Source organism: Leptonotus elevatus, chromosome 19 (assembly GCF_054856555.1).
Source record: "Leptonotus elevatus isolate MCC_2025b chromosome 19, RoL_Lele_1.0, whole genome shotgun sequence".
NCBI classification, from domain to species: domain Eukaryota; kingdom Metazoa; phylum Chordata; class Actinopteri; order Syngnathiformes; family Syngnathidae; genus Leptonotus; species Leptonotus elevatus.
Genome location: NC_141257.1, coordinates 9,189,760 through 9,201,510, shown reverse-complemented (window position 1 = coordinate 9,201,510; position 11,751 = coordinate 9,189,760). Strand labels below are relative to the sequence as shown.

Genomic DNA, 11,751 nt, shown 5'->3' with positions numbered 1-11,751 from the left:
AAGTGTGTTATGTGCCCTATATGTCTATAAAAGTGTATTGTGCAAACCTAGTGTAGTGAGTTAAGAGGAGCGACCAGCGGGGCCCTCCCCAACCGGGCGGGGGCAGGAAGCGCACCCGTCCACCAAGCCCCCACCCACCCCACCGGGACCCCGGCGGGCATATCGGACCAGCCCGGCGGGGCGATAGGGCTCGCCCCCCGGATACTGGGGCCCGCCCGAGGCGCCAGGACGCCCACCGGAGCGGGGCGGGCACAACATCAAACCCCAGCCACCCCCGCCGGCCCCGGAGCACCGAGACCCGGGCCATGGATGGAACCCCCGGCCCAGGGGAGGGGAAGGAAGGCGCACCGGGGAGGGGGAAGGGAGGGGGGAAGGAGACGACAAGAAGGGCAGGGGGCAGCGGCAGGGCTGCAGAGAGAGGGGGAGAGGAGGAGGAAGGGTGACGAGGGAGAAGGGACAGGGAGGCGGAGGACGGGCGGGGAGAGGCGAGGAGGGAGAGGCAGCAAGGGGGAGGAAGGGGGAGGGGAGAGGGAACCACCGGGCACCCCGGCGGCCCACAGGCCCCGAACCGCGTCGCCGGGCCCAGAGCGACGGACCGCACCGGAGCGGCGCCGCCCCAGACACCAGGGAAAGCCCCGCAACGCAGCACCCCCCAAGAGACCCAGGGAACGGCCAAGACGCAGCCGCCACCCAGCAGCCAACAGAGGGGCAGACCCGCCCACGTCCAGCCAGGAAGGGACAGCACCCACAGAATTAACCCACTGGCATGCCGTGAATCCGAATATCAACCCCTGGTGCCCATCGGAGGCGAATCCGTTCGATCCCGCTGGCAGCAGCCGGGTTCCTGACTATAAAAACACAACCATTAGTTACAAATTGCCAAATACAGAAACATCAATGCAAGTTATCACGCTGCTGTGGCTCTCGCTAACAGGCAGAATTAAGTAACCAGGTTTAGGTTAAAAAATTCTATATACGTAGACCATGTTTCTTTAAATTTTGACATTTGGTTTTTATTTGAGGCAGATATTTTTTCCATTAAAATGTGATTTATGAGGAGGTTAGACCTTTGGTCGATATTCAGAGTTTGTTTATTTTTCCAGTTAACAAGAATTGTTTTTTTTGCGATAGTAAGGGCTACAAGTATAGATTGAAATTGTTTATGTGGTAAGTCAGTTGTTGTTAAGTCACCTAGCAAACACAAGTTTGGAGAGAACGGTATCCTACAGTCCAAGACAGCGGAAAGCTTTTCTAAGACTTTAGTCCAGAAACACATAACCGGAGTACATAAGCATAAAGCATGAAAATAAGTGTCTGTAGTGTTTTGTAAACACTGGAGACAAATGTCGGAGTCTGAGAGTCCCATTTTCTTCATCATATATTGAGTAATGTATGTTCTGTGAATAATTTTATATTGGATAAGTTGTAAATTTGTGTGTTTTGTCATTTTAAAAACGTTTTTACAAACTTGAATCCAAAAGTCAGATTCCGGCGCTATAGACAAGTCTGTTTCCCATTTCGAGATGGGTAAAGACGTTTTATCAGTATATGAAAGTAACTTATATATTTTTGAGAGTTTTTTTGTTGTTGTCGGAGAAAGCTTGGCAATATCTTTAGCTAAAACAGGCGGTTGGAGCGTACCCGGAATTTGTTTCTTTATCATACTTTTAACTTGCAAATAATGTAAAAAGTTTCCGTTTTTTATTTTGTATTTTTGGAGCAAGGATGTATATGATATAAACATATTATCTGAGAAGAGATGGTGGAGATGTGTAATTCCTTTCTGCTCCCACACACTCAAATAAAACGATTGGTCATTCGCCTATATGTTTTCGATTGCCCTCAGTCGCCCTTGGTACTTGGATTACCCTGGCTAAAAATCCACAACCCCGATATTGACTGGACGGTGCCAAGGCTTACCTCGTCCGCATCAGAGAAGGTGATGAATGCAAAACGGCTTGCAACACACCACTAGGGCACTACGAGTAGCTGGTCATGCCATTTGGGTTGGCAAACGCCCCCGCCGTTTTCCAGGCCCTGGTCAATGACGTCCTCCGAGACATGATTGGCAAGTTTGTGTATCTCGATGACATTTTGATTTTTTTCACTGTCCCTGTCCGACCGTGTAAGGCATATGCGGCTGGCGCTCCAAAGGCTCTTGGAGAACGGGAGCCTTTTCGGCCTTTTTGTCAAGGCCGAAAAGTGCGAATTCCATGTCCCCAAAACCAGGTTCCTCGGCTTTGTCATTGTTAAGGGTGAGCTGCAAACGGACCCGGCCAAGGTCACAGCTGTCTCAGAGTGGCCTAAACCTACCGACCACAAGCAGTTGCAGCAATTCCTCGGATTCGCCAATTTCTATCGGGGATTCATGAAGAACTGTCGTCGTGTTGCAGCCCCCCTCACCTCCATTGCCATCCCTTTCCGCTGGTCAGAAGAGGCGGAAACTGCATTCAGCAACCTCAAGAACCGGTTCACGTCTGCTCCTGTCCTTCTTCATCCAGACCTATCGAGACAGTTCATTGTGGAGGGGGACGCATCTGAGGCGGGAGTGGGGGGCCGCGCTCTCCCAACGGCTACCCGAGGACGCTAAGGTACATCCATGTGCCTTCTTCTCCCGTCAACTCTCCCCAGCAGAGCGCAATTACAGCATCGGAGACAGAGAACTCCTGGCTGTGAAAATGGCACGAGAGGAATGGCGCCATCTGCTGGAGGGTGCAACACATCCATTCTGGAATACTTGAGGACGGCAAAGAGACTAAATCCAAGACAAGCGAGGTGGGCCCTCTTTTTTGCTCCTTTTCATTTCACTTTGTCGTACATTCCAGGGCCTACGAACACCAATCCTGATTTCCTGTCCCGCCAGTTCTCCACCCACAAAACAAAGGATTCAGAGCCCATCCTTCCACCTGCTTGTGTTGTAGGATCAGTGGAGTCAGAGATTGAAGCATTGGTTAAGAATGCACAGAGCGGACAGAACGACCCCAGAGGTGGGTCCCAAACAACTCTGTTTGTCCCTGATTGTGTCCGCTCTCAGGTACTTGGATGGGCCCACGCTTCCCGTCTGACCCGCCACCCGAGAGTCCACCGAACCCTAGCCGTCCTGCGCCCATGCTTCTGGTGGCCGACTATGAAAACGGACACTCGGTCACTCGTCGCCGCATGCACGGTATGTGCCCGAAACAAAACGTCTACCAGTTCCGGTTACCGCCGCCCATTACCAGTCCCCAGCCGTCCAAGGTCCCACATAGCACTGGACTTCATCACTGGCCTTCCTCCATCAAGAGGTAACACAGTCATACTTAGTATAGTGGACAGATTTTCTAAGGCCGCCCACTTTGTTGCCCGAGCCAAACTCCCTTCCGCCACAGAAACGGCTAACCTGTTAATACAACATGTTTTCCGTCTCCATGGCAGTCCCCTAGATATAGTCTCAGACCGAGGTTCCACAGTTCACATCCCTCGTCTGGAAGTCTTTTTGCTCTGCGCCAGACATTTCTGTAAGTCTATCTTCCGGTTATCATCCGCAAACCAATGGTCAGGCGGAACGCACCAACCAACAGCGAGAAACCGCACAGCATCGACTAATACTGCGTCATGAGGTCATTTCGTTCTTTGCGGAGTAACTAAGAACTCTCTTGAGGTTGAAATACATTTGACATTCTTTTCTAAACACAAACAAAACATACATGGTGTGAAACATTCAGTTGTGCGTAAGTTCACTTGTATGTGATGAATTTCTTAGGTGAAATGTGTACGATCGCTTTGTGGGTCGTAGATGTTCGATGTGAGGGTAGTTCCGATCGTCGCCACTCGAAGGCGCTGTGGTCACATGTAGCTTTCAAGAACGCTGGAATGTGACTGACCTGGGTTCAACCAGGGCCATCTGGCTTGCTGTTATCTGTGATTTAATCCACAAACTCGACAGGGGAGAGGAAGGAGCCCCCTGATAAAATAAACTGGCGGTTCTGGCGGGTGAAAAGCAAACATTCACATCCTGGTGACATGCGTGGTGGTTGACTTCAAAAGTGTGGAAGGCCTTTCGGCCGTCTCTGGCGAGGGTGAAAAAGAGGCGGAGAGTTGCTATCTCTCAACCCCAAGCCCAGGTTGACCTCGCGCATATTTCCAAGAGTGAAGTGTTTGAGGAAAGGAGAACAACAACAACAAAATGGAGGATGACTGGCAATATTCGTTACAGCTTCAAGACGGCTGAGGGAAGAATTCGTTTCGGTTCTCACCGTCCCGGTTTTAGAGCGTCAGCCCGGTCTTGCTTCAGATAAACCCTTATTGAGTAACCAATTCGAAATAAGGATCCAATCGAAACACGCTCTTTTTACAGCGGCTCCTCTAAAGATCGGTTACGCTTGTTAAGACCTAAATAAGTTTAGCTGGTTTTATTAAACCCGCTCGGGCTTGTTATCCTAACTCGGAGGATATTTATCAAAACCAAATGAACTCCAACTGACACTAAGAAAGATATTAAGTTACGCAAGTGATTCTGAATTCAAGCGCTCGGTTCCTGTATAAATGGGTCGAAATACTTTAACCTGGGTAATCCTAACTCGAGATAAAATCGCTACTGTTAATAGTCATCCCTCTAACTATAAACAGCACAATTAATTAAAAGAACCTATGCCTTTATCGGCAAAATTATACCAAAATTGGTTAGAATTTTCTAACGTTTATTACAATTTTAATAATAGTACAGATCATCAAACGAGTGAGTTGGAGAAATGACAATATAGTACTTAGTTCGTGAGGTTCAGAAATAAAAGGAAATACAATGAAAAGCTTTAAAGGTAAAAAAAATTCAAAATCAAAAGAATCAGAAATAAAAATAGAGTAAAATAAAAGTCAAAAAGTTTTTCCCAAAAATTAAATAAATTAAATTAAACAAATTAACAGTCAAAAGATTCAGAAACAAAAGTCAAATAAATCGAAAGATTCAAAAATAAAAGTCAAACAAATTCAAAATCAAAAGAATACAACCTAAAGCTAAAATCAAATAAAAGTCAACCAGCAGTGCAACTAAAGTTGGAAAAGAATAAAAATAATAATCTAAGAAACGTTGGAGAAAGACCCCTTTTTAGTTAAAAAACAAACCAAAAAACAGTCAAACGGATTTAAGTAGTTTTGACCCGATAGAAGAAATGGGTTCGAAATCATGACTTTTCCTTAAACTATCCCAGACTTCCTCCTGTCTACTCAAGTCTAATTTCGAATTTGCAATCTAAGGCATAGTTCAGCTCTCTTTTCTACACTCAAAAACAGCCACGAAAAACAGCCAATATTACGATGCCTTTTCGTACCTTACGAGTAGGATAAGCCATGTCCCCGAAGGTTGTCGGGAAAAGCCCCGACATGAGCCCTTCTCCTCCTTATATACCCGATAGTTGGATAAGGAGGAGTTCTTGTCTGGGACCCTCTTACTAAGGAAGTTAGTATGAGGGTTTCACCCCTAGATGGTGCCCTTTCTCCATCTTACTGCAAGCATTCCCACCTTTCAAGTCAAGCTACCCGATGACCTCATTCCTTTATCACCCTGTCGCGGATGTTAACCATTTCAACATACGGGGGTCCTTCTCGACATTTCTCACAGCCGCCAATTCTACAGCGAGTGTTTCCACCGTTCAAGTGCCCTAATTAGGTCACATAATCATGCATGTTACCCAACAATTACTACATTTTGTTTGCTTCCGGTATACAGTATATCATATAAGTGTGTGTTTCTAGTGTGCCCCGCCCCCCAGTAGCACTGATGAGAAAAATGCTGTCCCCTTCTCGCATTGACGTTGACCCCCCTCCCCAAAGTAGTTGCTGAAAGTCAGCATTTGCACACCTTGGATGCGAATCCGAGCTGTTGTTCTTGCTGGCGTGGCGTCAAGGAATTTTGCGTCACACGCCAGGAAACTTGAACTTTACCACTTTCGCTTTCAAGCGTTCCGACGCGTCCGATAAACAGTTTATTCTTCAAAGCTCATCTTGACAAAATGAAATTAAAATTTGCTAAGTTTTATTACTTTTGCGTCAACACATCTTGAACGTTTATTCATTTTATTATTCCTGTCCAAAGTGAAATGCTTATGTACAGTATGTTGTGTGTTTCTTGGCCTGACGTCACCCGGTCTGTGGTCACGTGACTACCCCAAAATAAGCACTTCCTTGTCTTACCGGTTCCCGAGCAGCAGGAAGGAGAGCGTCGCTGTTTCAGCCCAAAACTTCCAAAAACACTTGTGCTGCTTTTCATCTCTTCTTACGCACACTCGACTTGATTTGAGGCGCAAAAGGACGCCATTCTTTCAGGTGACGTCATCGACGGGTATTTGAGCGGCGTCTTCCGGTTTGCTTTGACGCGGGACCGAAAGGAGCAAAAGATGTGGAAGATGAACTTGTTGGGATTGTTTGTGGTGGTTGTGCAAATCCACAGCGTGACGCCTGGTAAGTGCACAAGTTGACTCTCCCAATTGTTCACGTCTTAGTTGAAGGAAGCGACACTTGAACTGCAAACTGAAATATGCAAAATATGTCATCTAGTGATGAAGTATACTGTAAAGGAGAAAAATAGCAAACGTGAATTTCATCATGAATTAACTTTAACTAACTAACTTTTACTTTAATTCGCTTAATTTAAATGAACGCAAAAAACTAAATATATTAAGTGTCGTAAATGTTTCGTAGAAAAAAATGTTAAATTAACAATGATTTATTTATACATATATATATATATAATTTCAAATATGGACAAGATTTGTGGACAGCAAGCAAACAAAATGTTTTTGTTTTGGCTTTGACCGATTCACTCGCTCACATTCCAAACTTGTAAGGGTTGTATTGGAATTTTTCATCAACAGAATTAATCTCCTCTTAAATATACTTAACTTAAATACTGTATAATAAATGAAAATTTAGAATAAACAAAAAATATATATACTGTGTTGTATAAGCAAATTAAAAAATAATTTTAATGGAAAAATGACTGTCAATGAAAAAAGAACATATATGATGAATGAAAGATTATTCATAATAAACAAAAAATCATACAAAAACGAAAAAACATAAATAAACAAATATCTATATATATAATTAACGGAAAATAAAATAAAATAAACAGGAAAGTAACACAGGCGAGAAACGAGGGAACACTGTACATACAAAATAGCAATGTCTGTGTAATAAAGGATTAATAAGCAAACTTATTAAGGAAGCGTTTGTTTGGTTTGTGTGTAAGAATGAGCTGAAATCAATCAATGTATTGAAATGAATGCAAAAGACAAATATGTGTTTTAACAACAATAAAAACAATTATTTCCCCAAAAATATGTCAATAGTTTGGCAACAAACAAACAAAATGTTTTTGTTTTCTCTTTCAGTGGTTCACACGCTCAAATATTTCACAACTGCGTCCTCTCACATTCCAAACTTGCCAGCGTACTTGAGTGTTGGTTATGTTGACGGCGTTCAGATTGATCGTTACGACAGCAAGAGCAGGAAAACAAAAGCCAAACAGGACTGGATGAACAAAATCACCGACGACGATCCGCACTACTGGGAGACAGAAACACAGGACAATATTGGTAGTGAGCAGTTCTACAAAATCAGCATTGAAATTGCTAAAGAGCGCTTCAACCAAACTGGAGGTTTGTTTACATTCAACTTTCTAACAACAAAAACATTTCATGTGTAAATACTTTTTGCTTTAACTATTCACACACACACGTACTCGAGTCGGACGTGCAGAAGTAAGGTTGCTTTGTGTGTTTGTGTGTTTGTGTGTTTGTGTGCGTGTCAGGTGTTCACATGTTCCAGAGGATGTCTGGCTGCCAATGGGACGACGAGACTGACGAGGTTGACGGTTGGCGACACTACAGTTACGACGGCGAAGACTTCATCTCGTTTGAGTTGTCGACACTGAGATGGATCGCAGTTAAGCCGCAAGCTGTCGTCACCAAACACAAGTGGGACCAAGACGACGTCATGAGTCAACACCAGAAGCATTTTTTCACTGAGATTTGTCCTTCTTACTTGAAGAAGTATGTGAGCTATGGGAGGGACTTCCTGATGAGAACAGGTACCAGCACGCCCCCTGGAGGAGCATGGCTGACATGGCAACATGCACTCTCGCCTTGCCCCTCTCACACATTCTCCATTTTCCTCATCTCGTATGTCCTGTTTTTCCTCTTTCTAATTTCATCATCTTGCACTCCAACTTTCCTTATTTCCACACATTCTCTCCATCTTTCCATCGCACGTTTTCTCTCACGCTTTAAATCCACATTTTGTCCTGTCACACATTCTGGCCATTTTTTTCCTGCTCTCACATAACTATCCATCTCTCTCTCTCACTCATGCTCTCCATCTTTGGTCTTCGCACACATTCTCTTCATTCATTATCCTCTCACTTTCTCTCCATCTTTGTCTTTTGTCATCTCTCCATCTTTCTGCACCTCATGTTCTCTAAAATGTTCCTTGTTACACATTATCTTCACTCCTCTCACACACATCTCTATGTACTTAATATTTTTGCACATTCTATTCATCCTTTCTACTTTCAATGATTTCCCCTCTCACACATTTTCTCTATCTTTTGTCCTCTCACATGTTGTGGCTATATTTCTTCCTCTCACATATTCCCTGTCATCTTTCTGAGTTCACACTTGCTCTCCATGGTTTCTCCTCTTCAACTTGTTCTCCATCTGTCATCCACTCACTTTCTTCCCATCTTCTGTCTCTTTCCTCTATGCTCCTCTCACACGACTCTCTCAAGTTCTATCTGTCATTCTCTCACTTTCTCTCTTCTCTTCATCTTTTACTCTTTCCTTCTTTGGTCCTCTCATACATTCACTTAAACTGTCATCCCCTCATGCTTGTTCTCCATCTTTGGTCCTCACACACATCCTCTATATTTTTCTCCTCTCACACAGTCTCTCTGTCTGTCATTCTCCCACAAATGTTCTCCATCTGTTGTTCTTATACATATTTTCTCCTCTCACACATCCACTCCATCTGCCACTTTCTCCCCACCTTTCATTCTTTCCTTCTTTGTTCCTCTCACACATTTTCTCCATCCCTTGCCCGGCAGAGCTGCCGGTGGTGTCGCTGCTGCAGAAGACGCCTTCGTCGCCGATCACGTGCCACGCCAGCGGTTTCTACCCGGCGGCGTCCGCCCTGTTTTGGAGGAAGGACGGCGAGGAGCTCCACGAGGACGTGGAGATGGGAGAGCTCCTCCCCAACCACGACGGAACCTTCCAGACGACGGCCCACCTGAAAGCGGAGCTGCCGGCCGACGCGGAGGGCCGCTACGAATGCGTCTTCCAGCTGGCCGGCGTCGAGGACGACATGGTCACCAAGCTGGACAGAAGCATCATCCTGAGTAACCACGGTAACGCACGCACGCACGCACGTGATCCTTGCGTGTCATTCACACGTCTTCCTTCTCACGTCTGGTCAAGAGGAAGACGCCACTAAGGTGACGCTGGCCGTTGTTGTCCCCTTGGCGCTCCTCGCTCTGCTGGCGCCGCTGCTCGTGCTCCTCGTCAGGCGCTACAAAAGCCCACCAGGTGAGGGACGCAAATGTTGGCCTGCCTGCCGGCAACATTCGGGATCACAAGTCGCAACTTTCTTCCTCTTTTCTTCCTTGCAGCCGACTACGCTCCAGCTTGTAAGTCAAACGTCTTCGCAGTCCTGTCCGGGTCCGATGTCCACCTTTGCGAAAAAACGCTCCACATCTCTCGCTATCTTTGCGTCCCGCAGCTGCTGACGCTTCCGAGCCCGATCCCGAGCCGGCCTCAAAGTCCGTTTCAGAGCCTGATGCCGAACCTGCTTCCGAGTCGGTTCCCGAGGCCCATTCCGGGACCAGTTCCTCGTGACGTCGCACGGTGAGTGAGCTGACGCGGACTCCACGTGTTCTTGGACTCTGGATTCATGTCCACCATTTGCTGTGCTCGTCTTCGTGCAGGTGTCGGGACATGACAGAGACGTCTCCGTCCAAGTGCTTGGATTTGAAAACAGAGAGAAATTTTATTTGTTTTGGAGATTTATTTGAGTTCCTTGGGTTTTCCGTTTGATTTGTATGAAATCGTCAGTCACATGGTGAGAAGGATTTTCTTGGTATCAAGCAGTTAATAGCAATAATAGATTTATATCACATTTTTTGATTGTGGGTTTGCCTCCTCTATCATCCTTACTTAGATTCTTCCAGAATTTCTTTCACTTCAACAGTCAGCAGTTAATTGGTACATTTATCACAATGTTGTTGTTTGCACTTATTTGACCTCGTGATGTAAATATTGGACCAATAAAAGGATGATGAATGAAAAAAAAAGAAGCAAAATGTATGTTTTTTTTCTGCGTTTGGTCAAGTTTCTGGAAGCTCCTCCTGCCCACCGAGCGCCAGCCTCTTCTTCTCACCTACAGGACGTAGGACATTCTTAACTAACGCTTCCTTTTCACCTGCTCTCCTGCTAGCTACCTTTCTCATAAGTATCATGTCAAGAAACTCCCTCCATTTTCTTATCCTGACATTCAAACCCCTTCAGCACTAGTAGAGAGAGAGAAAAAATGCTACAACCGTGGCTGACCTCATTTAATAATTAGGTCGACACCTGCGTGAGTCTGATGACGTCACAGACAGAAGACGCTTCCTCTTTGGAGAGTGTCGACCCTCACCTGGTCCGTTTGCATATTTATTTATATATTTTTAACGGAATATTAAATAATTTCTCGAAAAATGTGTGTCATGTCTGAGAAGTGACAAACTCCGCCCATTCTCTCGTAAGCAAGACATGCGGCGTCCTCAGGTAAGCCTGCAGATGACTTTTTGCCTCATGCACACCTTTAGTAAGCGATTTGGAAGCAGCACTTGTTTCACTTGCAGCTTTCAAAAGACTGGGAAAACGATGACGTTTGCTTTTGACAACTTAAAGTCTATCTGGTAACGGTCGGGGGCTTGTTGCGAAAGGAACTGGCTGCCGTGGCTATACGTATGTAAAGTAAAATAAATAAACTAGAAAAATTTCCGCGGAAATTTTGAATGGGCCTGCTGACTCTTGCAAGGTGGAAACACGCAATACTTGAAGCAATAAAACTAAAATTTAACCCTAATCAACTAAAAGTATTACTGCCCCTTTAAGAAACATGCACATTCACGCACACACATTTGATTTTACTTGTTGGGAGACGTCACGCACCAACATTCCATCGGTTTTGTATAGGATACGCACACCTCAAACAAAAGCCTCTCACGACTTAACGGTTGAAGATGCAGATTCCAGAAATGGCTCGTTAGAACGGCAAGGGTTTGGGGAACGCGAGCATGTTCTCAGTTTTTTAATCGGATGAAAAATGACTAAATGAGAGCAGGTTGAAATCTTATGATTGATCGAAAATGAAGAGGGAAAAACGGCGAAAATTACATTGAAAAGAGACGAAATAGTCCGACTTCTCCTCGCTTAAAGTGAAAATAAAGGTACTAAATGACACCTTATCCAAATAAAAGCAGAGCCTTGTGGCTACAAATTGTGCGAATTTGATGTCGAGTAAGCAAAGATTGTTGCCATGGTGACGAGTTGAAGTGAAACTTGGAAATAGATTTTGTGCTTCGCTGCTGCTTGCTCCGCTCAGCAGGCTCATAATAAATGATAAATACACAAATGAATTGCCCGAGATGTGACAAATATTGTCAGTTTAGATTGCTAATGTGGTCCTATTATCATTAAGACTATTTTTGTGATGCGTTGTGATTTGTGAACTGCTAAA

At 45.0% G+C, this 11,751-nt stretch overlaps 1 protein-coding gene across 5 annotated transcripts; it reads left to right on the top strand.

Moving 5' to 3' along the window:
• The first annotated feature begins 6,157 nt into the window (after window positions 1-6,157).
• Window positions 6,158-10,312, top strand: LOC147157797 (major histocompatibility complex class I-related protein 1-like). 5 transcript variants are annotated; one of them, XM_086062883.1, is made up of 7 exons: window positions 6,158-6,435; window positions 7,368-7,634; window positions 7,787-8,065; window positions 9,077-9,376; window positions 9,447-9,554; window positions 9,638-9,872; window positions 9,953-10,312. In XM_086062883.1, exons 1-7 carry the CDS (start codon window positions 6,372-6,374, stop codon window positions 10,059-10,061), a joined length of 1,362 nt encoding a protein of 453 aa, XP_085919009.1. In that variant the 5' UTR covers window positions 6,158-6,371; the 3' UTR covers window positions 10,062-10,312. The 5 variants fall into 5 exon arrangements, with proteins under 5 accessions (XP_085919009.1, XP_085919011.1, XP_085919007.1 ...); XM_086062885.1 differs by having other exon boundaries at window positions 9,447-9,655; window positions 9,748-9,872; XM_086062884.1 differs by lacking the exon at window positions 6,158-6,435 and having other exon boundaries at window positions 6,962-7,634; window positions 9,638-9,655; window positions 9,748-9,872.
• Window positions 10,313-11,751: the final 1,439 nt, after the last annotated feature.